The sequence below is a fragment of the Cyanistes caeruleus genome, chromosome Z (genome assembly GCF_971803275.1).
Source record: "Cyanistes caeruleus chromosome Z, bCyaCae1.hap1.1, whole genome shotgun sequence".
Taxonomy (NCBI): Eukaryota; Metazoa; Chordata; class Aves; order Passeriformes; family Paridae; genus Cyanistes; species Cyanistes caeruleus.
Genome location: NC_141732.1, coordinates 79098312 through 79125293, shown reverse-complemented (window position 1 = coordinate 79125293; position 26982 = coordinate 79098312). Strand labels below are relative to the sequence as shown.

General features: G+C 43.4%; 1 protein-coding gene across 1 annotated transcript in view; it reads left to right on the top strand.

The window, feature by feature from the left end:
- LOXHD1 (lipoxygenase homology PLAT domains 1) overlaps window positions 1-26982 on the top strand; it is a 122747-nt gene that overhangs the window by 37550 nt on the left and 58215 nt on the right. Inside the window, exons 13-24 of the mRNA XM_086869818.1 lie at window positions 6107-6183; window positions 7077-7273; window positions 7610-7802; window positions 8630-8790; window positions 11493-11781; window positions 12362-12516; window positions 13898-14031; window positions 14962-15110; window positions 16440-16544; window positions 17267-17395; window positions 18145-18309; window positions 22637-22818. Of these exons, the coding sequence (XP_086725944.1) occupies window positions 6107-6183; window positions 7077-7273; window positions 7610-7802; window positions 8630-8790; window positions 11493-11781; window positions 12362-12516; window positions 13898-14031; window positions 14962-15110; window positions 16440-16544; window positions 17267-17395; window positions 18145-18309; window positions 22637-22818 (1936 nt within the window). The remainder of the gene's footprint in view (window positions 1-6106; window positions 6184-7076; window positions 7274-7609; window positions 7803-8629; window positions 8791-11492; window positions 11782-12361; window positions 12517-13897; window positions 14032-14961; window positions 15111-16439; window positions 16545-17266; window positions 17396-18144; window positions 18310-22636; window positions 22819-26982) is intronic.

Genomic DNA, 26982 nt, shown 5'->3' with positions numbered 1-26982 from the left:
TGATGTTCTGAAAAATCATCTCCCAGGGACAAGTGGGATTGTAAAACTCAAACACAATTATTTTAAGATTGAAGACATAGGTAAAGCCTCTGAGCTGGTTACTTGTCCCTTGAAAGAACTCAGCTATAATGAGGGGAGCCAAATACAAAACAGGAGCCAGCCCCAGCCTCTTGGCATTGCTAAAGCCCCATCACATCAGAGAGCAAATTCACCAGGGAGACAGCACGGAGCAGCAGATACAATGTCATGTTGGTTGTGAAAAGCAAGCCTTCTCTCCCTTCTCAGAGAACAAACAACCACATAGTCATTGCTGCCTTTTGATTCATATTTAACAACCATATGTTTTACTGAGTTAAGCAAGCAAGCTAGACAGGTTTTTCTTTGGACATGAAGTGTCCATGTGAAGGGCTGTTTTGCTCAGTCTCCTCAGAGATATTTCTGTGTGTCACTGCACACAGCAGCTGGCTCATTTTAGAGATTTCCTTTTGGAATTGTCTCCATATGTGACTGCTAAACTGGGTGTCTTCCAGCAGCTCGCAGTGACGCCTTCAGTTTGCACTTGTGGATCAGGAACACCAGTGGGGCATTCCCCTTAGGCCAGGGACAGGAAGAGGACAGAGAGAAAAACCCAAGACCTTATCCCCTAAATGTTCATGGTGTACCTTCAGGCTTCAGGTCACCAGCGATGGAATTCCACTCTTCTTATCTTTCTAAATGTCTCTTTTTCCCAAGCGATATCAGTGTTGCTCTTGTGGCTTTATTCGCTGTCCTTGTGCCAGCATTATCCCTTTCCTCTCAGATTGAGAAGGTGACATGACTGATCGCCATCAAGCACAGGGACAGCTGCTCCCTCTCATTCCCTTTGGTGCCCGTGTCTCCCGAGAGACTGAGGCATCATCGCAGTGTACGGGTGTCGTCATGGACTCTGGAGAGATCTGAGGGCGAAGGTGCTCACCCACTGCATCCTCCACGTGAGGCATAGACACTTCCATGGCCTGCAGCGTTTGGATGTTCCCCTCCACTCCTGTAGGCCAAGGACAGCTTATGTCCTCACTGCTTTGGTAGAAGCTCAGGGAGTCCTGCTTCACCCACCTCTTCAGGGGCAAGACGTTGAAAGAAGTTTTGTCCAAGAAGAGGCAGTGCCAGTGAGGTTAGTTAGAGACTCCACCCAAGGGCTACACCAGGGAAGAGTCTCTTTCTGCTTGGCCAGTAGACATGTTGTTCTCACTGCCTTCATCTCTGAGACTTGATTAACTTCCACTCTTCTACACAGCACAATTTTATGGTCTGCAGAAAACACCTTTCGCTACTGGGTTCATACTGAAAGCTACTCTATTGACCTTGTGACACTCAGCTGCTCCTGTGAGTCAGCTAGGGGAAAAAATGCCTTCCAGCAGAAACACATCTCACCTGTGCAGAAAGCTCCACAAGCTCCTTACCTCTGTGCAAAACTGGGCTTCCAGACACGTGGGGAGCAGATTATCAAAAAGCTGCCTAACCAGCTTCCTCTCTAACTGATATCTTTAACATACCCTTATAGATCTTCATTGCATAGAACTTGTTGAAGTCTCCCTGTTCCTGTTATTTACATATTTCTATACATGACTATGTTTTGCCTTTTAATTTGAAATCTTTTCTGCAACTCCATAGGATCATCTATCACTCAGTAATCATAAGAGCTCTGTAAGAAGAGCTGTCTTTGTTGTACAAGGGAGCCAGCAGAGATAAAGAGAAGCTAAGTGGATTAATTGTGAGTTTGTGTCAGATTCAGGAAGAGCATCGAGAAATAACGACTCCCAGGCCTGTGCTTTCAACTCTTTAAACAGTTGGCTTAGAGTCAGTGATTTTTAAAGCAGTCATTTGATGCGTGCTTGCAAGAAGTAAATGCAAGTTACTTCCCCAAGCATTATTTGCAGAATTACCAGTACATCACTTGGATGCAGTACTGTTCCTCCCTTGAATGACCACATAACATCCATGCTTTTAGGAACTGAATGCTGAATCATTCGGTGGCATCACTGAGCTTGTAATACCTGATGTGGTTTAGGTATGGCAATGATGAATACTGCTGCAAAACTCAAAATTAAAGGAGTTCCACTTTTGCCACGGAAATGGAGCCAAACTTTTTTGAAGATCAGAACTGAGTTCTTCTGGTGTCACTTTCTCCTTAAAGCTCTCTGGAAGTCCAGGAATGGACTAGCTGACATGCTCTAAAACAGACTATTTTTTATTATATTTATATCCCAGACAAAAATGAATTTTCAATCAGACTAAGTCGTGAGTTCGTGATAGGATAGAATTTTACATGCTATAAATCATTACAACTCCACTGAAATCTTCAGTGATATGTCATTAATTTTTTTTTTTTCTAAGCATATGGCCCCCACCATCCTAATTTTTCTCCAGCACAAGCATAAGGGAACATTGCTAATTCTCTGAAGAACAACAGACCATGAATGGGATGATGCACTAGGAGACTCCTGTGAAAGAACATTTATTCTATCAAATGCCAAAAAATATTCATCCTACAAAAGAGCCAGAGAAACATCCTTTTCTTGCCTAAAAATAAACTGAAATGTCTATCTCTTTTTACACATTTTTGTATATAGGTTATATTTAAAGGCACACACAAATACATATGTGCCTCTGAGTCTAATGGATGTGCCAATCATTATAATTGCATTCAGCCTGGGTTTCAAATGCTATATATGATGTCATATTGTATTTTTTCCAGTGGTCACCTGACTCTCTGATCCTCTAGAAATTCTGAAGTGGCTTTCATGTCATATTTCTGTCCTCTTTGAGTTATATTGGTCATAAAGCATCTCTTTAAAACCAGAGATGTGACACAGGACACAGCTACACCCTTGCAAAATCCACAGTGGCATGTGAATTACATTCACTGAAATCACACAGAAGCTCTAATAAAATAAAAGATTTTGACATGTCTTTTGTACTAGGGATATGATGGCACTGCACTGAAATATTCTGTTTTCTGCAGCCAGATGTGTCTATCCATTTGTGTTTGGGGTAAGACTATAAACCCCTGTTTTCAATCTGCTGCTCAGTGATATGCTGTTGGAATTACACTGAAGTGAAATTAGGATATTGATGCATATGTAATGAAAGGAAGGGATGCAGTGGCATTGCTCATCCAGATATTTCCTCTGTCACTAATCTTCTCGAGAAAACAGTGCCTCTGCCACTCCTGGCTGTTCTCCTGGCTGAAACAGCACAAGGAGCTTTAAAGCCACTTCTGATAAACCTCCCTCTTCCTCCTCCAGTCGAAGATATCCTCTGTCTCTTGCCATCACTATCTACCAACACTGGAGGGAATTTCTTTATCTCAGGGCATGTCCTGCTTTTCTGATTCTCTTTTCTCCTCTGTCCTCACTGCTGGAGCAGTTAGCATTTGCTGTGCTGCACACAGAGATCTGTTTCTTGTGGGATGTATTTTTATCCTGCCACCTCAGTGCAGGCAAGATTCACGCAGATTTATCCCAGATACCCCCAAAAATGTCAGCAATGGCAAAGGTGACAGAAAACAGCAGCATGTCCACTGGCAACAGAAACAGCAGCTAGCAGGGCACAGAAAACAGAAGCAGAGTAGAAGTGTGTCTACCTTGTGAGCTTCTGCCTTTCTGAAGGTCATGCTGAGTTCAATAGTCCTGGGGTGGTGGAATTCAGGCTTGAATTTTGTGGGTCCTCCCAGTTAACATCCATGTACACAGAAGCATCTTGACTTTTGGGATGATATGATCCCCTAGCCATTGGATACCTGTCCAAGGATGTGAAACCTGAGCCAGCATCAAGAACTACATAAGACAAAGGTATTAAGGACCAGTTTTAACAGGTAAAATAACCCCCATCCCACCCCTGCCCCAAAACACCAATAAACAAGACAACGTGATGCCATAGCATGCTCTTATTGCAATCTACCTTTGCTCAATTTTTGTCACCAGTTTCATGGTCTTCCCCACAGACTTTTCTGCTCCTCTATCCCACTACACCACTCAGCCTCCTCTGAGGCACACCACATCAGAGATGCCCTCACGTGGTGCTCATGTGATCATCACATGTTCATGTGTTCTTCATCTTCATGCTGACCACCTGAGCTTTTGGTCCTGTCCAAGCCCACCTGCACAAGACCACCTGCTTTACTGAGAGAAAGGGAAGAATTTGGGTAGAGTGCTTACCCAACAACCTCCTGAAGCTTAGAGGGAAGCTGGGGCTTGTGTGTCGTTGTGATGATGGGACTCCTGTGCACTCCTTTTGCATGAGAACACTGCTGCTCGTGCTTCCAGGACTGGCTGGCTCTACCTCATGTTTGGATTTCTTTCCTGGTGCTGTTTTTTTTTTTGCATGGCTTCTTTGTGCTTATTATTTTCCTCTGGGTGGGAAGAGAGGGGAGAAGATTGAAAATGTAATATTCCTTCAGATGGATGAAGTGGAGAGGCACCATCCTGGGACTTCCAAAATATCTGGTCCAACGGGTGATGACTTTGAGCTGTGCTGGCTTTTTACCAGCGAGGTGGCTTAGGTTTGATCCAGCTGCCAGCAGCTCTTTGTTCATGTCCCCAAACCCTGGTTCTAAGGGTCATTTTCTGGTTTCCATGCAAGCTGACTCACTGTCACAGTCAAAGACGGAAACTTCCATGGGAAGTGAGCTCCCCTCCTTTTAGGCACACTGGTCAGCCAAGGACAATGTGTGTGCCACAGTGACACTGTGGGAAGCTCACAGGGCACAGATGTGCAGAACCAGGTCTGCTGTGGTCCAGTGTGGCCACCTTTAAAAAGAAACAGTTTCTGGGGATTTGTTTTCACTCCTCCTGGCTCTGGAGCCATTTAAATACTCTGCATGACCCGCCAGAGAGTGCTCATTTGTCCTTTTCTCGCCCCTGCTGCTTTGGAACAGTATTTTTAGCTGCAAAAGGCGCTGCTGCAGATAGATATGTTCCTGGGAACAATGGGCATTCTGGAAACTGCTCCCGCTCTCACAGCACCACTGTGGGAAACCTGACCCTAAACAGATGCTTGCAGCAATATACTGAGCACTGCAGCAGTCTGGGTTTGAAGAGAAGGGTGAGAAACCTCTTCCAGGGCCTTGGCTGTTATCATGCAATGGTTGCTGTAGGGCGCATGATGGGGTTGAGGCTGCAAACCCTTCACCCCTGAGGCAGGAGGAGCAGCTGTGAAGGTTTCCAGGTTAGCAGTTAGTTCCCCTCTGTTTCGGGAGGGGACTTTTGGAGGGGGACTGAAGAGAGAACTTTCGGTAAGGGCATGCAGTAGTAGGATAAGGAGGAAATGATCTTAAGCCGAAGGAGGGCAGAGAGATTAGATATTAAGAAGAAGTTATTTACTATCAGGGTGGTGAGGCCCTGGCACAGGTTGCCAGAGCAGCTGTGGCTGCCCCACCCCTGGAAGTGTTCAAGGTCAAATTGGACAGGTCTTGGAGTAACCTGGGGTAGTTGAAGGTGTCCCTCCCCATGGCAGGCAGTTGTAACTGAGTGGACTTTAGGGGCCCTTCCAACACAAACCATTCGATGATTTTAATTTCAGATATTCTTCCCTTGAGATCATGCTACAGCTTGCTTTGTGCCCAGCTCCTCTTCTTAATTAGCCTAGTTGGATCTTTAGTGGTGAGAAACATTGCAAATCCTTCCTTTTTGCTGATGCCAGCTGCCTGCAGATACCCAGCCCTGAAAATGGGAATAACATAATTCATCCCCTACCTTTAGTAGTAGAGGCTGCAAGCCTTTGTGGTCAACGAAGGTCAGTGCTTTCAAGACACTAAGACTGCCTGTTCACAGGAATAACTTGTGGTTGTGGAGTTTGTGCTTTTCAGACAGATGGACATCACAGCAGATGCTTATCTACTGCGAGCAGAGCTCTCACAGTCCCTCTTCTTGGAAAAATGGAGATTTAAAATGTGGCTGCCGTATGGTCTGGTCAAGTCCCTGCTAAGATAGCACAGATACAGAGCCCTTAAAAAAGTATCTTTTTGACTGTAGTGTGGATATGGGCTATGTGTGAAGCCAGGGTATATTTTGAAAGGTCTAACAGGCGCTAATTATTCAAAGATAACTTACTTCTGTTTGTAAACCAGATGGCTTGACAAAAATGAGGACGATGGTCAGATTGTCCGAGAATTAGTGCCTGCTGGGGAGTCACCATTGCTAAAAAGTGAGTTTAGCTTGGAAAAAAGAAGGTCTGGGTTTGAGTTGTATATGGATGTGTTTATTTTTAAATATTTTTAAATATTTTAATATAAACACATTATTCTTTATTATATTTATTTCTTCTTCTTAATAATTCCTGTCATTTCCCAGTATATCTACTGGGCCTTTTTTGCCATTCTTATACAAGAAGCTGCAGTAGGTCATTCTGAGAGAAATGCCTCTAACTCTTAAATTCTGGTTTATGAATAGGATTAATTTGCATAAAAGAACATAATTACAGCATTATATATGTCGAAAGAAATGTCACTTTTTAAAGTTGTGATTTGAGAGCTGCTTTCTTGTTTATCTTTCTCTGAAGAATCTTGAATTGCCTCTGTTTCAGTAGAGTAAATTTCATCAAATAACAGCATTCTCTGAAGAAAATGACCAAAAATATTATACTGCCCTTTTCTGGAGAACCAGAGCTCCAATGCTATGATTTTCTTTAGAAAATGGTGCTTGCATAGTGCAGACTGTTTCATTTAAAAAAAAAAAATAAGAAGGTGGTCAAAATTATTGCATTTAACTGTAAGTATAAAAATGGTGAAATAATCACATTTACCTTAGTGCATTTTTATGGCTTGGGTAAGCATCTAACAGTGAGAGGGAGGCATACAGAATATTTTATGCTGACTAATGTAGCTATTGGATCTCTTATTTTCTGGTGAAAGGCTCCAAGGTGTGACAGCTTCTCCAGCATTGCCCTAAAATGCTGGAAGCACGAATGGAGGCCAGAGTCCTTTCTGTGTCCGTATCTGGAGCCTTCCTCCCCCTATAAGTTGTTTGAAGCCAATTTCCTGTCTGGGCACTGGAAATGCCACTCACATGTCTGTGTTTTGTACATCAATCTTACTCCAGATGTCAGTTATCACATCAGTGTGAAGACAGGAGATATCCCTGGTGCCAGCTCAGATTCCAAAGTTTTCATCAAACTCTACGGCGAAAAAGCAGACTCCAGCAAAGAGCCTCTCTTAGTCTCTGATAATGATCTAGGCAATTATTTTGAACGTGGTCGAGTGGATGAGTTTACTCTAGATATGATGGATATTGGAAAGGTAAGAATTAATTGCAGGTGGCTCTATAATTCGTGCAAGTGTGTGAATCCCGGATCAAAATAACACTCCATATTGATGATGATGATGAAAGAGCCTTTGACATTTGCACTGGATATTAAGATACACATTTTACACAGATTTCACACCAGTGATCTATTGTGCATGCTGACATGTGAGAAGTGTTTTAAGTAGATAGTTAAATACATATATAAATTATTTACAAAACACGGTGGAACACCACCATGCGCGGGTGAGGACACTGTTTAACATTAAGCAAATTCTGTTGTGCTGGGTTTTTCCCTGCCCTCTGGGTTTTTGTTTGCTTTTTTTTTGAAGATCAACAGAATCCTGATTGGGCACGATAACGTGGGTCTGCGGTCCGGCTGGTTCCTGGCCAGTGTCCAGATCACAGTTCCAGTCCAGGGAAAGCAGTACATGTTCCCCTGCAACCGATGGCTTGACAAGGATGAGGCTGATGGCAGGGTGGAGGTGGAGGTCTACCCAAGTGAGATTTTGCCTACTGAGAAATGTAAGAGAACATGTGCTGCTTTAGAGCTAGGGCGAAATATGTACTGCTCCCATTCTTCAGGGGGAGGGTCTCCACTGTCTTAGACACTGAAACCAAAAAGTCACCACTCCTACAAGCTTATATTGGTGGGGAAAGTAAAATATTCTCCTCATGTTTTCTGAAAGAGTTGGAAAAACATTACAGAGATTTTCATCTCCATTTCCTGAGACCATATGAAAAATTTACATCCTGGGAAGCAGAACACAGCACAAGACAATGTGCTTCTTCACTGCAATATCAGTGGGTTCTTCTTTTTTCTACATTTATCTACCCCAGTCCTTTCTTCTCTTTATGCACCAGCACATGTCCCATCCTGTCTTTATTACCCTGTTTCCTGGAAAGGAGAAGCTGTTTGATAAATAAGTGCCAAATCCCTACTGGCCACTTGACTTTTATCAGTAAATCCATTTTCTTTTAAGGCTACAGTTTAAACCTGTTGTTGGATCCTGAGAAAGAATGCTGTGTTTTTCCCTTGCTCTCTTCTATATCCCTCCCTTGTGCTGTACTAAGGAGATCATTCAACCACTCTATAGTTAGTACTGAAACAAAATTCCCTTTTAAGGCTCTGTTTTGCACCCCTCTGACACTGGCTAACGCTTGTAAAAGGAAAACTATTAGGTTAGTCCTCAGTGAAGGGTTCTGTTATCTTACATTTAGCTTGGATAAGAGCAAATGGTCGTCTACATGGTCATTTGTTAAGACAAGGTAATTTAATTTCGAACCTGAGCCCCCGGGAATGTTGTTATCTGAGTTTCTCTGCTGATATAATTGCTTTATTTTTGGACTAGTGATAAACTATGAGGTGTCTGTAGTTACTGGAAACGTGCGAGCCGCAGGCACCAACGCCAAAGTCTTCATGCAGATTTATGGTGAGACTGGCAAAACAGAATTGATCATCTTAGAAAACAGATCCAACAACTTTGAAAGGGGAGCCACAGATATCTTCAAGGTATGATGAAGGCAGTCACTGCCACTTCTAAGAGGGGAAAGAAATGATCAGCCAAAGTTGAGACATCAATAGAGTAACCAGCCCAAACATACCAAAAAAAAAAAAAAAAAAAAAAGTCTGGCAGTATCTACTGCCCTCTATCCATAGTTTTGGAAGTTTTTTTCTTTCTTTATGGGGTTTTGTGTTTTGTGGAGGGACTTACATCTTCTGAGAGGCTAGTAGCAAAGGTGTAATTGAAATTTATGATCTAATAGCAGTCTATGTTTATATTTACATTCTAAAGAATCTCAAAAGGCTTTCAACTTTGGACCTGACCACAATTCTCATTGTGTAGCTGGGGGAAAAAGAAAGCACATTTGTTTGAGAATATAAGGAATCCCAGGTTTGCCTGTGGTCACACACACCATTAACTGTGGGTGCAGACATTGGTCCTGCAGAGGTTTGCAGCTGTAATTCCTGTGAATGTGTGAATCATCCATGGATTTTATAGTGCCTGAAACACCTTTCCAGCAGGCACAGCACAGCCCTGGTGCTCCATGTGCACAGTCAGCCCTCCAGGTATCAGGATGGTCAGAATTCGGGTTTATACTGCAGAGCCCACACCTCTTTCTGAGCAGCCCAGCAGCAAAGGGAGTGCTTGGAGAGTAGAAACCTCCAACTTCACTCAAAGGAGTGAGCCAGGACTTGGATAATCCAGCAAGATGTCCTGGTCTGATGAGGCTGCACAGCAAGTGTGGATCACAATGTGGTCAGGTGTCCTCTCCCTTTGGGACCAAAGCTTTTTTCTGCCTTGTTAGCTTGGGGCTTCTGCCCAGAGAATCCATGGTCTGGGGGACAGGATGGTCTTAGCACCTGCCCTGATGTGAGAGCAGGGCAAAGACAGGATGCTGTGCCAGGACACATCAGAACCACATCCTTCTGTACTGAAGGAGACCAACACCTGGACATCTGGACCTGGAGAGTCCAGGTGGAAGCAGGATTTAAGGCACATCTGTCATATGTGCTCACAGCACAAGACTTGGCACAGCAGTGCCTAAGTCTTCTTATGAATCTGCAGTCCCACAGAGGCTGGATCCATCTCAGCACAGTTAAGCTTGGAGCTAATTGCTGAAGTTCCCCTGAGTCATCAAGAGCTGGGATATCCTTCCTGCTGTCAGTGGCCAAATGGAGGTGCCTTTATCCACAGCTTTACCAGTTTTGTACCGTGTTTTTTTGAGATCAGTTCACCTCCTCCTGCCTCATTTTCTTGCTTTATTGAATGGAGTTACTGATGTTTATCTATTTTTAATGAGTTTTTTTGGGATTTGAAATGACTAGTACCTTATAAATGTTTGCTTTTTAAAAACTCTATAATTTTAAGATTACATTTCTCTGATTTTAAAGGAAATAAGCATTCTAAAATTTATGAGTAAGAGCTATTAGCCAATATCAGATTTATAATAAAGCCATATGTACAGTGTTCTGTTTACATAGCTTTGCTTATATCATCTCTCTGATATTTATTGCCAGATTTGAAAGTTATGCCCATTTCTGTGAGTTTTTTATAAGCACACAAGCCAGAAGCTCCAGAGCATTAATACACAGATCGTCTATCTCTTTCACTATATGAATGTTTACAAAAAGACATGGGCAAAAGTAAGATTCTCTGAGCTACATGATAATAGGAAATGCCATCAGTCATGGACAAGGCATGCAGGATGATTACAGTAAATCTAAGGGTAAAGCCGTGTAAGGAAAGATACATTCTTTATGTCAGGACAGCAGGATCAATTTTAGTTTTCTGATAAGCATCTTGTGTGCAATTGATTTTGTTTTAATCTACAAAACGCTTCTAGACTAAAACCTTACATGCCATGTGCCAGATTTCAGCCTGGAGCAAATGTTTGTAAGTTTTATAACATAAACACTGCATAACAGCATAAGCAATCATCAGAAACAAGTCATGGGTTGTTGAAGGATTATGTGGAGTAAAATCTTCTATCCAACTTCATTATGTAGTAATCCGGACAGATAATCTAAACCAAGAGGGTTTTGTGTCTGCTGTGCTGACTAGAGGGATGTAAATCTTCTTACTGATTTGCCTTCTGCCACTGAAGCACTGTAACCACTAATGATTGTATCCTCTCTGCTCACCAGCAAAGTGAGAAAATACTTCTCTAATTTTCCAGATGAGAAGGAAGGAGAAGGGCACTCCGAGCCCACAGTTGGTGTCAGAGATTGGGTTATATGAGTTAACTGCCTTTTCACTACACCATTATTGCTTCTTGCTGGGTTCATATCCTGTGCTGAGTATGAAAGGCATCTTATTATTAATTTTCAAAATGCCTCATGCACTGAGAAGCTGTAAAAACCTGGTGTGGTATTATCATATATTCATCTTCAGTGACAACACAAAGACAATACAGGTAAGGAGAGCAAGGAGGAAGTCAGGAGCCCAATAAATATGGATTTAGCTCCTCTCCTCACCATGGCTGCTCTGAATGTCTTCAGCTAAATCCATTCAGATGAGATTTAGTAATGGAAAGTATGAAATAGTTAAGCAGGAAGGCAAAAATAAATGTAAAGTTGCATTAAGAAATTGTTCTTATCCTTTCTTAGATAGTTTGTGTAATAGAGGCCACGCTTCTCATTTTTAAGAAAGTGCTTTATGAAATTAAGATTGTCTTCTGTCCCCCTGGGTGCTGATTTTCCCTTGGTGGCAGAGAGAAGCTGCAGATGTTGGCAAGATTTATAAGATCCGGATAGGCCACGATGGGACGGGCATTGGGGATGGCTGGTTCCTGGAAAGCGTCACTCTGAAGCGCCTGGCCGCAAAAACAAAGGAGTCTGATGAAAACGAGAAAAAGAAATCTGATAAGGAGGAGGAGGAGACCAAGGAGGAAGAAGGAATGGATGTCTATACATTTGTGGCACATCGCTGGCTGGCTAAGGATGAAGGGGACAAGGAGCTCGTGGTGGAGCTGGTGCCTGATGGAGAATCTGACCTGGAGGGTAAATACCAGAGGGAATGTGAGTGTGTGTGTTTGTATCCAGTCTCCATGAAGGATGGCAACCACACTGTGCTGCTTGGCAGGACCACTTATCCCCCAAAACCACCCCATTACCCCAGGCATGCACTGTATCTGTGGTGGATCAACCTAGGGAGGAAGAGGATGGTGGCTAAACTAAGGCAGAGCATGGGGGAGACAGCCTGAAATTGGAATATCCTCCAGGATTTCTACAGGATTCATCAAAGGTCAGCTGGGGCACTTGGATGACAAGTCCCAGAGGATGCCACTGTGGCTGAGAGTTTAGCAAGATGTTGTTATGGCCAAGGAGAGGGGCTGGAGGAGCGCAGAGATGCTCATGTTTTGAGATACATGCCAGGAAAACCCTCTCTGTGCTGGCATTTTGGGGATAAATGAGTAAATCTGGCGGGAAATATGGAAATTTATGTAAATTTGGGGGGAAATATGGCCCAGAAATGGCCATATTTCATCAAATCTGTGGCTCACTCCGGTGAGCCATGGATTCAATGAAATATTGCCATTTCTGGGGTCCTTCTGACCTGCCTTTGCAATTTTACTTGCAGAAAATACGTATGAAGTCCGCGTTCTCACTGGGATTGTGTGGGGGGCTGGGACAGATGCTAATGTCTTCTTGAGCATCTATGGCATGGAAAGAGGAGACACGGGTGAGCGCCAGCTGAAAAGGTCAAATAACCTCAACAAGTTTGAGAAAGGACAGGTAATGCATGAACTCCACTCACTCAAGCGAGAAGGAGGCTGGCAGGCTTCTCTTGGTTGACGTGCTGGCCATTCAATACAGTTTCTTCTCACTTCCTTCAAATGTGTTTTATTTCTGAAATGTATAAATGCCTCAAAACATTTTTCCAGGGGAGATTAATTTGAATAATAAGCTGAACACCAATTCCATGTTGGAGCCACTTTCTTCGTCTGCTTCCTGTGAGCGTTCTGGTAATAATGCTTCCTTTCAGGGATACTTAAAACTTACAAACTTTAAATTAGTATTGGAGAGTATTTTTGGGGCTGTTCAAGCATGTAGATATTTAGATGCAAATGCTATTCTAAGTGTTCTACACAGCCAGCCAGGGAATAAAAGCAATATTACACAGTGTGCTGTAATTACATTATAATCCAATCCAATTAAAGACCATCTCTTGTATTTTGAGTATTTGCTATTAAAATTTTATGAACAATTAACAAGCTACTGTTATAGCCAGGAGTTTTTAAAGGAATAATTCTGAAGAACAAAAAATTACAGAAACAAAAAGCAGCTGTGGAAAACTTGCAACCACAAAAAAAAAAAAAAAAAAAAAAAAAAAGGAGCCCTAAGGTTGTTAAATAAGCTGTTAGCTGTGATTTATGAGCTTGGCACTGGTGAAACTGCAACCTGCACATGGTTCTTCATTCAGTGGGAAGTGCTCCAAGCTGCAAATGTAATGCTCCTTCCTCTTGGGAGTACAAGCCCTAAGTCTACCAACATATTAATCATATTAAAATGTTTAAACTGTTATGATAACAAGGACCATCCTGTCACACTAACACAGTTAATAAATGATCCTCTTGGTTGTGGTAAATGACAAAAGGAAGAAATTCCGAAATATTTGAAATAAAGCATATGGGCTGTATTTTGGGACTGTCCCATGCAGAGCCAGGAGTTGTACTCCTTGATCTTTGTGGATCCCTTCCAACTCTGGATATTCTAAGATTCTGCACAGAGGTGTGCAGGAGAATTTCCACGGAGTCAACAAGTTTTTTGACCAGCTCCAGATTCAATCTGTGGGAAAATACTAAGCCTGAAAGGAATGATATTTAGCAGAGAGGAGTTAAACTCATAGAAAGCTGAAACTGGGATAAGCTAAAGAGAGGAGTGAAGGGGTGAGCAGCTCCAAGGCTATTACTGTCTTGTAGGAGCCAAACATGAGTGTTAATGGGAGACCTCAGAGCTCTGTAGTTATTTTTGTACACCCACACAAAGAGTACAGAGAGAACTTACAAATAGCTACTTTTTAATGGCAAAAAAAAAGCATACCCTTGGCCATTTACTGCCTTTTTTTTCCTTCTTTCTTGGAAACACAGCCATTTGCCTCTTGCCTCCTGTGCAGGTAGACGTGTTCACCATCAAAGCCATTGACCTGGGCGAACTGAAGAAGCTGCGGATCCGCCACGATAACTCTGGTGCTCGGCCCAGCTGGTTCCTGGAGAGGGTTGAGATTACTGACCTCAAAGAGAGCACCACGTGAGGAGCCCGTTGCGCCCTTTTCATGTGTTCAGGAAAGGGACCGTGTTCTCAGGGGCCTGCAGAGCCGTGGGGAGGCAGAGGAGGTGCAGAAAGGCATCGTTGCAGCTCCCCTGCAACTCATAGGGAAGGATCCAAAGGCATCCTTTGGGCGCCTTGTGGCCACTGTGCCATGACACAGAGCGTGGGGCCATTCTGGGGTACATGTGGGAGGGTTTTGCTGCCCCAGCAGCTCTGTAATTTGGGAACCAGCAGTGTTTGGAAGGGAACCTCAGCTTTTTTCTGTTTCTTCTGGGATGGGCTCATCTCTCCCTCCTGAACCAGAGGCTGCACTCAAGCATTTCCCTTCTAGGCCCCGCTTCGGAAGTCTCTGAGCTCATGCTTTGTTTCCCTTTTATACTTGATGCAGAGGTCTGGGCCAAAAGCAAATTCTGATCTAAGCAAACTCTTATGATTTCTACAGACAGCTGGAAGAGCAAAGAACGGGCTGTTCAAAACCTGAAATATAGGTTTGCCTTTGAAGTGGAACTTGCTGGAAATCACAAGTTTAAAAATTGCACAGTGCTCTGATGGGTGAGACCATTCTTAAGGACAAGAAGGGTCCAGTCTTCATAAACATAAAATGCCTGGGAGACTGGAGGTTCCTTCCAGTTACTGAACTCTTTCTGGGAGTGAAATTAAAATGAATCAACCATGTGGGGCTGGCAGCCCAGAAACAGCACTTAGTAGTATGTGCTCCCTAACCTATTTATGGATTTAGTTCCCAGAACACCAGATCTCAGGGATGAAAACAGATGTACTGCTCAGCTTTGAGTAATCTTGTTGTGTTACTTTTTTTTTTTCTTCAAGTAGCCTCTGATCTGTGTTTGTTTATGTTATTAAAGCCTGTGAAGTCCTGTGTCAGTGCCAGGTGCTGCTGTCATTTTGTAGGTATTACTTTCCATGCCAGAGGTGGTTGGCAGTCGAGGAGGACGACGGTCAGATTGCCAGGGAGCTGGTCCCAGTGGATGAAGCATTTGTAAAGAAAGATCCAGAAAATGGTGGCCAGTCTCCTGCAACTTTGGGCCTGGAACAGAAAGGTGGAATATATATGTTGGCCTTGTATTTCTTCCAGTGTGGGGTTGGAAAGGAACCAGGTTATTAGTGCTGTTGAGGCCATTAGCAGTCAGAAGCAGAAGTTACTCACTGGGCTGCGAGTAATTTTGCCCCAGAATGAAATTTTCAGGTGTGAATGAAGTGTCAAGTGTGTGTCAGACTCTGAGGAGTGGACCCTCCTAATTTTTAGTTGATTTAATCATCTTGCAAGATTGGACCCAAAGTGACAAAGCTATGAAGATGGGTAATAAGTTCAGTCATCATTTTTGAACTGAAATGCATATTGGTTGCTAATATCTAAGGAATAAATCTCATTAATTTCACATCATGGACTGTAACGATTAAATCTTCCAACATGAAACTGAGCAGAGAGAAAACACACCCAGAGAAAGTGGTGAGACCTAAATTTATCTCACTTTCATTCTTGCTGCTTGTGTCTGTTGTCCTCCAAAATAACTTTGCCTCACTTTTAAATTTGTATGGTAACCACAGAGCAGTGACACACTCCTGGGTCTGATCCTGTAAGGTGCTGAGTGCCCAGCACTTTTACTGGTTTGGTTTCATAACCAGTGAAAGGTTTTAAACTCTCTCCTATTTCCCCCTCAGATGCTTTTGAATACATGAATAATTTCTGAGAGCTGTGTAGTCAAAAAAACTCCACAAAGTGTTTATCCCTTTGGTTCAGAAGGATGTGCTGGTTGACCAACATCTTGGTAATACATGAGCAACTAGGGAGGAAATATTCCATTTTGGAAATCTTGAGGTTATAGCAGCTGAGTGAAGACCATAGTAGACTTTTCCATTAGATTTTCTATGAGTTTACTTCACTCTCTAGGTGATGGTGCAATAGAAACATCGCTACTGACGCTGTTCTGAAAGGTGTGTTTGTGAATATGAACTTTATATGTCAGTGTACACATTTTCTGGTATGTGCAATATGCACATGAATTATTTGATGCCAATGAAATAAAGGGGGGTGGGGTATGTGGATTTTTAAAATTAAATATTACAGTCAGAGGCAGTGTTGAGGAGGGTTATAGGTTCCTAGGAAGCAAATGGGAAGGCTTGAGCACATTTCTTATCTGTAGATATGCAGGCAATGTGCTGAGTGACTGGAGCAGTAGAAGATTCTGGGACCAGATAACCCAGCTCACCTCAAGGGCTATCAGAGCATAGGACAGGAATTAGAGATTACAGCATGGCTGTGAGCAGTCAAAACAATACTCAGACAAAGCATACATTTATGCAAGGAAAAGTAGAGTTAACTCCTGGTCAGACTTCGCACTCTTAAATGAGGATATTTTATCTGGCAGCTAAATCAACGACATACACAGTGAAAGTGAAAACAGGGGACAAGAAGAATGCTGGGACAGATGCCAATGTTTTCATCATACTCTATGGAAGTAAAGATGATACGGGTATGGCTTCAAATGATGGGAAAGGGTAGCAACTCCCTGTTTGATACCTGAAAAGACAGGTCATGGTTTCTTTTCATTTCCTCAGTATCCATTTCTCACTCCTTTTAGCACAACTTGGTGTTCTCGCAGTCGGTGCACACATCGTGGTAACTTGGAGCACAGCACCAGCTGCTGTAAATCACTGCCAAACTTTGCGATGCTGATTTGCACCAGCTGCTGATCTAAAGGTTTTAATTTCAATTATAGAAACAGCACAGTTGACTGGGACTACATTATTGAGTAGTGAATGCACTGGATGATTTGCTTTCCTCAGCAATGAATCAGCATGCTCCTGAAACCCAACCCTCCTCTGCCTCTTTGAGTGGCCCAGAAGTATTTAATCAGCTGATGAGCAAATCCTCTTGGAAGCAGCTGAGCTGTGTGTGCAGTGGCTGGGATGCCTGTGAGAGTGACAGGGAACTGATGGGTAGCAGCGATTTCTTTAGCTGCGAGCACAGCACGACAACATCGTCCCTGTTGCACTGCCAGAGGATCATTCAAGGGAGGAATTGTATATATTTGGGGTGTTGATACAGACTTGGGCTCAGAGGGAGGGACAAAGCTCAGATCTTGGGATGAAAAGCCAATTTTTGCATTTTAGCCACTTCCCTCGTTCCACTGTTGACATTCCCAGAGGATTTGTTTCACATGCTGAACAATGTCCTTTTGCATCGCCACAACAGGGATAGTCAGCCTAAAGGCCTCAAAGATTAACAAGAACAAATTTGAGCGTGGGAAGGTAGATGAGTTTACAGTGGAGTCCGTGGACATTGGAGACCTGAAAAAAATCAAGATAGGCCATGACAATAAAGGTAAGATAATCTGCTTTGTAATGCAGTGTTTCTAGTGCACTGAGCACATTGCTGTATAAAATAACCTGCCTCCAAGACTCCAAACGTAATTTACCTTTTGGTGACAGATCCTTGTTGTCACTTTGGCTGTTGTTGCTATTGTCTTTGCTGCTGATTCCATTCCCATGTGACTTTAGGAGCTCAGTGGTGCCAACTTGCAGGTAGCTTTGAATCCTCTCCCCCTGCAACTTTTTATGGTTCTGAAGCCACATCTTTGGAGAGAGTCTTTTGCAGATATCACCAAAGCCCATATTTATTTTTATTGCATGGGACCCATAGAATTGTCTTACTTTTTTATTGTTTGGTGGCATTTTGATCATCAAGTCTTGGCTGCTTTTTAGACAGAATTTTGTGTATCTGCTACAAACAAGGGAGGCAGTGGAGCTATGGATGGATCTCTTCCCCTGTGGGTCATTGAGGGACAGGTTTATTGATAACTGCTCTGTATTATTACAGAGGCCAATTGATAAAAGTGATGCAGTAATTAGCATTTACACATGCACATCTTTAGCCTGACACTTACAGAAATGTGAAGGATTTATCCTCAGTCCTGGGCAATTGCATCCAATGATCTTTATGCCATATATATTCTACATTCCCTTTGGCAAATGACAGAAAGATTTATATCTCGGAGGTCTGGCATGCAGTGATTCATTTGCTGTTGTCTGCAAAGGCTTTGTGGGTTACTCATTGTTATCTCTCCACCACAGGTAATTCAACTGGCTGGTTTCTGGAATGGGTGGAGATTGATGCCCCATCCCTGGGACAGTGCCTCAAGTTCCCTTGTGGCCGCTGGCTGGATAAATCGGAGGATGATGGAGCTGTTGAGAGAATTATCTTCCCTGCAGAACTGCAGACAGTAGAGTACATCCCATGTGAGCAGAATGCCATTTCCCCAGGATACACCCATCATTACAGAAGATAAAATCTCACCATCTCATGCAGTTTTATAGGTTTCGCCTCTCCCTTGAACTGGTTTTGGAAAATTTATAAGTAGATCACATGCCAACTATTCATATTACTACAAGAAGGTTCCTCTGGGTGCTCTAGATTAACATTTATTTTGTTTGCCAAATCAGACAATCATTAGAAGTCATGTGGATGTGGATGATTGTATTTTTCCTCCTATTTCCCCATCCTCTCCAAGTCCTCTGCTCATTCCAAGCTGCCTTCCTTGTCTCCAGTTTCCCTTTGATCTTGCTCAATTCTAATACTGCCATTTCTGTTGCCAAAGCAGACACTCTGGTCTTGCTTCCAAGTCTTAGCTCTTCCAGTGCCTTTGGCATCACACACCCATCTCATGATTGAAAGACCCTCTTCTAGAGTTTCTTTAGTGTAGTGCTTTTCTGGAAGTGTTGTACCAGTCTGCCTCTTTTCATGTTCTCCAATTTTTCCTTACTCTTCACTCCCCTCCAAAGTAATATTTGGGGTAAGCATTACCCCAACTCAACTCCTTCTGAGTACAAGCTCAAGTCTGCTATGGCAACTCTTTAGTTCTGGAAAATTATTTTCCTGTTTGCAGAATACCAGACAACATGGTTTTCTTGAAGTAAACAAAATATTTTTGCTTACTTTGTAGCTCTCTCCCTTCTCATGCTCTTAAGCATCTTTGACAGGGTGCAGGGTACAGCGCTGGGATGATATTTGACTTGTCCCTCTCTGATCTGCTTCATTTCAAGTGGTTGATTAATTTTTCCCACCATTAGGGTACTGTCAGAACTGCCTTTTCCTCGCATGGGGTTGGATGTCACAATGATGAGAGATGAGGTCTGACACCTGGGAGTTGATTTCCTGACAGGTCCTTCCTTGGTCATTCATAAGAAGAGCTGAAAAATTTCACACTGAGGCTGTCTCCCCTCTCATCCCCACTGTATGCACTGAAGGTATCAAAAGCCTTACTGCCTGCAGTTCTATTTAGATATCAAAATTTAGATCTGCCCAAACGCTCTTTCTCTGCCTCAGTTTCCTTTTTCACAAGTAGTTGTGATAATAACCACAGGGAAGGCCATCAGTTGCTTTGACTCCTTTTATTTGAAATTATTATTTATTTGAATTATGAAGACAGTGTTTTATGTTGGAGGTCCCTCCGATGTCCACATCCCCATACCCTCCAGTCCATCAGCTAAAATAATTTCTTCTCTGAGGATCTGCCACTGCCATGTCTTTGTGCTTCACCCATTCTTTGACCAAGGTATTTTTATTTCTCACATCTCACCTTCTTTATGTGATCTCTCTGGAGAAGAATGGATTCTCATTGCGCCCTTCCACACTTTTTTTGGTCAAATGGAAGAAATTGTAGATTCACTGAACTGAAAGGGACCTTAAATCCCTGACATGGACAGGGACAAATTCCACTGTCCCAGGCTGCTCAGAGTCCTGTCCAGCCTGGCCTTGGACACTGCAGGGATGCAGGGGCAGCCCCAGCTGCTCTGGGCACCCTGTGCCAGGGCCTGCCCACCCTCCCAGCCAGCAATTCCTTGCCAATATCCCAGCTGGGCCTGCCCTCTGGCACTGGCAAGCCATTGCCTGGGTGCTGGCCCTGCAGGCCTTGTCCCCAGTCCCTGGGCAGCTCTCCTGGAGCCCCTTTAGGCCCTGCCAGGGGCTCTCAGCTCTCCCTGGAGCCTGAATACTTGTGCAGGGGAGCAGCCCCAGCTCTCCCAGGCTGCCTCCAGAGCTCAAGCCCTTGGAGCATCTCCATGGTTTCTCCCCTGGGCTGGCTCCAGCATCTCCACATCCTCTTTAAGTTTGGGATCCCAGAGCTGGATGTGGTATTCCATGGCATTTTGTGTGAAAAAATAAAATTACTAATAGATGCAGTGATACCTTTTATAAGAGTGAATGTAACCCAGAGAGTCAGTACGTGCTTCTCATCTGTTTTTCCCATGTTATCCCAATCAATCTATATTTTGATGCAGATGTTTGCCATATAATTTTTAATACCTCTGAATATTTTAATGAATTTTATGCAGGAATTTCTGGCGTGCTGTGCCTTTGAGTACATAGTTCATGTTAACTTGATTTTTGTCAGCAGCCCACATCCAGCCTTTGGAAGCAGTCAGGCCTCTCTGGCAAACAGTTTGCACCAGGCCTACTGTCAGCTTATGCTTTTTCACCATCTGAACCTTCCCCACTGTGCTGTTTACTACATTCTGGCTTCCTAACAATTAACCTGTGGGTTTCAGTTTGCCAGAGGTAACAAAACCGGCTTGATTTGTTTTATGATGACTCGTGCCAGAATTGTTTCACGATGAAAACATGTCATCCACAGTCCAATTAAAATCATCCCTGTGGGGATACAGCTTTAAAAGTGCCATGTAAATGAAATGGGCATCTGACAGCTGAAAGTTGTGCTGCTGGTGACCTTGTTAGGGCGCTGCTTTGCTGATTCAGTTCTAAGCTGATGTTAATATTCAAGCAACAAGAGCAAGTGCTACGACCATCAGCAGAGAGGATAATTTTTAATTCATAATGCATAGCGTGTGATTTTTGGTATCCAGGATTTTTTCCCCCCCCTCTCTTCTTACATTCTGGAGAAATTATTCCAGTTTACTTGGAGCACGGCAGAGCGTATTTCACTGGGTTGGGCAGGAGGAATATTGAGTACCTCCAGGCTGACTCTCTGTAGAAAGAAAACTTCTTCATCTATGGCCTCCTGAGATCTGTATTTAGAGAGCCTGAGCTTATAATGAGTGATTAGTTTCTCATATGCATAATCAGAGTTACTCCAAGAGTAGCAGAGTGGTGCTGGGGGCCTTTTCCCTACCCTGACGGGGATGCTGAGTCTAAAACTCAGTGCAGGCTGCTGTAATGTAAAGACCAAAAACTACTGAAGTCATGGCAGAGTAGGAGGGTGAGAATGACAAGCAGCTGAGAAGATTGAAGTGCAGGATGGGAAAGGATGGAAGTTTTTTAGGGGTCTGTGGGAGAGGGCTGGCCAGAAGCAGATGGTGGCAATGGCAGAATCCTGGTGTTGAAGGCTGGTGGGACTGAGAAATAGTGTCTTCCTGAGACAGGAGAGGTCCCTGCAGCTGCTCTGTGACACCCAAGCCTTACCTGGTGTTTTGGTTTCAGAAAGGATTTAAAGAAGTTTGGGACAGGATACAGTTTGCTCGATGGCATACCATGACAGTGGAGTGTCTGAATTGCCATCGTGGTTATTTGGTCATTCAGAGGTTGGATCTGGGGAGTGATTCAGTTAATCCCTAGGAAAATGTCTCCATTCCTTGATTAAGTGTTTCTTCAGACTGCACTGACTTTATTGACTGCATCTGGAGTTGTATATACCTCTCTGATGAGCAGACATCTGAACCTATGTTTCTTAACTCTGTGAGCTAAACACCATCTCACCTTGAAAACTTAGGATATATTCAAATATATCCATAGCAAATCCGTAGCAGAGCCAGGAACAGAGCCCCTGTTCCCATATTCCTGGGTCAGCCTTATTCCTGAGCAAGTCTGAGTCATACTCCAGCAGGATTCAGGATTGAGAAGCTGTGAAGATAGAATAGAACAAAAGGTGGCATCAGATTTTGGGGTCATGGGACATTCTGGAGAAGCCACAGGAACAGAATAGGGGAGTATTTATGGGCTCGAGCATTGCTGTTCTGCATTCACCGTGGGTCTGGGCTGTAATTTGTTTGCCTCAGTGCTTTAGGGGAGGTGGAACCAAATGAAAAATGGAACACAGGAATTATTAACTCCCTTGTGATGGATTTTTGTCATGTGTTTAGTAATGGAAATATTAGCACTGTTTTTGTCAATAAGACTATTTTGAATATTTTTCGCTGCTTCCAGCTGTCTTAACTTCATCCGTCTTCCTAAATGCTCAAAAATTTGTGAATTCATGCTTTGCTTTGACTCTTGAGCTGTTGAAGTAAAACCTATTTTAGTAACTATGAATGGCAGGTATACTGAATGTCATATAATTAACCTAAAAACTCATTACATGAACACATATCAAGGTCAACTTGTCTTATAAAGGAAAAGTATTTCCTTATGAAAGGAAATTCCTTTGGATTCTCATGGGAATTACCAACTCAATAATTTAACTGACCGCAAGTGTGTGATTCCTACCCTCTCCTCTTTCACTGTTGAGATTTATAATTCAAGTTTTGTTTCATTAATTTTTTTCTTAGGAGCATTGCTATGCTGGTTCCCAACTCCTTTTGTCTTGTTTCTGTTTTCTGCCATTTCCTAAACCAGTTGTTCCTTACGAGATCACGGTGTACACCAGTGATATTTTTGGAGCTGGCACGGATGCAGATGTCTTCATTGTTCTTTATGGAAGTGATGGGACTTGCACTCAGCAAAAATCCCTGTGCCTCAACAAGAGAGAGCAAAGGATGTACTTTGAAAGGAATTCAGTGAATCAGTTCATCGTGGAGGTAAGATCAAAGGATGGGGAGCATTGGGGAGCATGCCATGGTCAGGAATAGACTCCCTCAGTCCTCTATGCTGTTGTACTGTGGAACCACTGAATTTATTAATCAGCAGTAAGTGCTTTAGTGCCTGAGATGAGTCTTGGGAAGATGTGGGAGGTTACAAAATGTAGCTGGCCCTTTACAGAAAGAGGAAAGTCATGTCAGCCCCTGCCCCTCCCTCCTCCTCACCTCCATTGGCATCAAAGATGTGTTTCCAGGCTCGGGAAGAACCAGAGGTCATTCCCAAAATGACAGTGAGAGTGGAAATCTTGACCAGGATGTGTCACCACTGCTGGGCTCCTCACTGCTCTCACCCACCTCAGCCACTGCTGCCCTGCTCTGGGCTGGGGCAGCCTCACCTCGAGTGGTTCTGGGTGCCACAATATAAAAAAGACATTAAGATGTTAGAGGGCATCCAAAGAAAGCCACAAGGATGGTGTGGGGTTGGGAGGGGAAGCCGTGTGGGGAGCAGCTGAGGGCACTTGGTCTGTTCAGCTGGAGGAGACTGAGGGGAGAGCTCATTGTGGTCTTCAGCATCCTGGGGAGGGGAAGAGGAGGGCCAGACACTGATCTCTGCACTCCCAGGAGCAGACAGGAGTAGAGAAAGCAGCATGAATGGGTAGTTTAGGTTGGATATCAGGGAAAGGTTCTTCCCCCAGAGGGTGTTGGGGCACTGCCCAGGCTCCCCAGGGAATGGGCACAGCCCCAAAGCTGCCAGAGCTCCAGGAGGGTTTGGTCAATGCTCACAGACACAGGATGGGATTGTTGGGGTGTCTGTGCAGGGCCAGGGGCTGGACTCTGCTCCTTGTGGGTCCCTTCCAGCTCAGGGTGTTCTGTGATTTGGAATTCTCTTGCAATTTGCAATACTTAGAAACACATAATGCTTTCTCTTCTGTATCCTCAGGCAAAGAAACAATTTCTTTCCTGTAGACAATGTGATTTTTCAATACCCAGGCTAACTTTTTGAAGGATATTACCAAGTATTTCCTGAAGTGTTTGCACAAGTGTATGCAAATAGTAAACCAGAGCACACCAAAGAGTGAGCTCATTTACATCCACAATATTAAGCAATTCCTTTTCACAGTATATTCCTATTGGGCGGAGAATTTGTAGGAGACAAAAAATACAGGCAAACCTGCTCTGGCTTATCCTGCTGATGCTGCTTCATGTCCTTACCTTCCCTTCCTGGCTGCAATACCAACACTGACTTCATAGAGGCTCTTACAGCTTCTCTCTCTTTTGAGTCTGGTTTGTTTTTGTAATTGAAGGGAAATATTAAACCAATTCTTCTTACAAGTTAAAATACTTGCAGCCCACAATGTTGTTATATGTCATGAATCATAAAATAAATCCCCAGTGTGATTCCTTTAAAACAAAGAATAAGACTTATTTCAGTGGAGTTTCCACGCAATTTTTCATAGTAGAGGTTGCATTAATCCACAGGTATAAATCTTAAACTGACTGTTCTGGTTAAGTCATTATTACATAAGATTTATTTCAATTTTGGTGGAATCTGAAACATCAGTACTTTTCTTAGATTAAGTGGAAGAAAATGCAGTGTGTACTACTGATTTATACCATCACATTAACCTGTCCCCAAATTTCATTCTCACTTCACCTCTTTCTGTAGGAGATAGAAACAAAGCAAAATATATTTTTCTTTCACCTGCTCATGTAGAGCCATAATTTGGAGTTCAACAGACCTTAAAAACTATTTGGGGGGTTTCAGAAAATACAGACTGGGAATTGTCTGTTTGCTTTGTGGTTTTACCTGCCTCTATCATTTTGTATTTTGCAAAAGAGGCACAAAAGATTAGAGACTGCTCTTAGCTGTGCTTGCAAGTGATGATTTGCTGGAGATGTCTACAGCAGGGTAAAGCCCACTTCTTCTTTAACATGGATCTTGACTGCTCAAGCATCATTTTATTGCTATGTATTGATTAAAAGTCTCATTGAAAGATGAGTATTTGGACAGGACAAAAGAGGAAAAATAACTTTTCCCTAATATATACTTTTGTGCATGTGTGTGAGTTTTAGAAATGGGTTTGGATAGTTTAATTGTTTCACGGTGAATCTTCTGCTGTCTGAAGTCGGAGCGGGGCTGATGGAATCAAACCCAATTTGTTCAGTGTGGAATCCTTGGGAGGAGCAGTCTTACTGACTTATGGAGCCTTCTAAAACTTCTGCTGTCTTTGCATCTGTATGGGGCACTTCTGTCAGCTGGGGAGGGAAGGGAGTAGTCTCCAGTGATGCAAACTGACATGCTCCATTTCCTCACATTTTCCAAGAAAATAAGAATCTAAGGCCCCAAGGACAGAAGGACAGCTCAGCGTTCTACACACAAAGGTTTGAAGCCAGCCTTGGGTGTTTGAAGGCCAGCTATACAAAAGTTTGCACTGGGATAACCAAAAGCTAATATTTAGGAGTGAATTTCAATTTTTTCTGTTCAAGCACTTGAAAGGGAAGTGAATTAAAAGTAATTCACTAGTAACAAATTACTCAGTTAATAAGATGAGGCATAAAAACCCAGTAGCAACTTCATAAGACAGTCATCCTGTTGGCTTTTCTCAGAATGGCATTAAGATTCTCTGGCAGAAGAGGAGAGGCAATATAAAATGCCAGGCTTTGTATACTAGTTTGACCTCAAAGTTATTCCAGTATTAAGAGAGTGCACACAAGTGTTTTAAAAAAAAGTGATTTAAAAAGAGTAATTTGAGATGCAGCTGCATTGCAGTTTCAAAGAATCACAGAATCAATTAGGTTGGAAAAGAACTCTGAGGTCACTGAGTTCAGCCTGTGTCCCATCCCCACCTTGTCACCAGACCAGAGCACTGAGGGCCACATCCAGTCACTGAACACCTTCAGGGACAGTGGCTATACTGCCTCCCTGGGCAGCCCATTTCAATATCTAATCATACTTTCTCTGAAGAATTTCTTCCTAATGTCCAAACTAGATCTCCCCACGGCTTAGGACTGCGTCCTCCTCCTGTCCCTGTTCCCTGGCAGCACAGCCCGACCCCCCGGCTGTCCCCTCCTGGCAGGGACTTGTGCAGAGCCACAAGGGCCCCCTGAGCCTCCTTTTCTCCAGGCTGAGCCCCTCTCCCAGCTCCCTCAGCCGCTCCTGGGGCTCCAGCCCCTTCCCCAGCTCCGTTCCCTGCCCTGGACACGCTCCAGCCCCTCCATGTCCTTCTTGAACTGATGCAGAACTGGACACATCACTGGAGGTGCTGCCTCACCAGGGCCAAGTACAGGGAAAATTTCTAAACAACTGCTCTCACTCCCACTAATTCAGAGAAGCCTGAGATGCAGGATTGCTGCTTTGCATCCAGACCTTCCTCATATGGTGGGTAATTTGTGCAGAGCAAGGTTCTCATCATTTTGGAGCAGAAGTCCGGAGAAAACTTTTAGCCAAAATGCAAATTAGGACGTAACTGCAGGGAAGGCCACGGAGCTGCTGCCAGGGCTGGAGCCCCTGTGCTCTGGAGGCAGCCTGGGAGAGCTGGGGCTGCTCCCCTGCACAAGTATTCAGGCTCCAGGGAGAGCTGAGAGCCCCTGGCAGGGCCTAAAGTAGGCTTATAAAAAAGAGGGTGGGGGGCTTTTTATACAGGCAGATAGTGACAGAACAAGGGGCAGTGGTATTAAACTGCCAGAGGGCAGGGTTAAATGGGATATTGGGAAGGAAATCTTTCCTGTGTGGGTGATGAGGTACTGGCACAGGTTTTTCAGAGAAGCTGTGGTTGCTCCATCCCTGGAAATGTTCAAGGACAAAGCTTGGAGCCCCCTGGTCTAGTGGAAAGTGTCCCTGCCCATGGCAGGAGGGTGGGACTGGATGATCTTTATGGTCCCTTTGAACCAAAACCATTCTAAGATTTATTTTATGATTCTACAATTAACATCTGCACTAATACTTTCTCCCCTGGGACTTCAAACAGCCCAAAAATATGAAATATGAAATAAGGTAAAGAAGTGGTGTCTCAAAAGTCAGCAGTTGTTCATGCCATTAATATTTCACTTTTTAAAAATTTTTTGACTTTCAGTTTGTTTGATTTTGGTGCAGTTTGGTTTTTTGTTTGTTTGTTTTTCTGCTGTTTGTTTTTGGTGTTGTTTGGCAGTGTTTCTGTCTTTGTT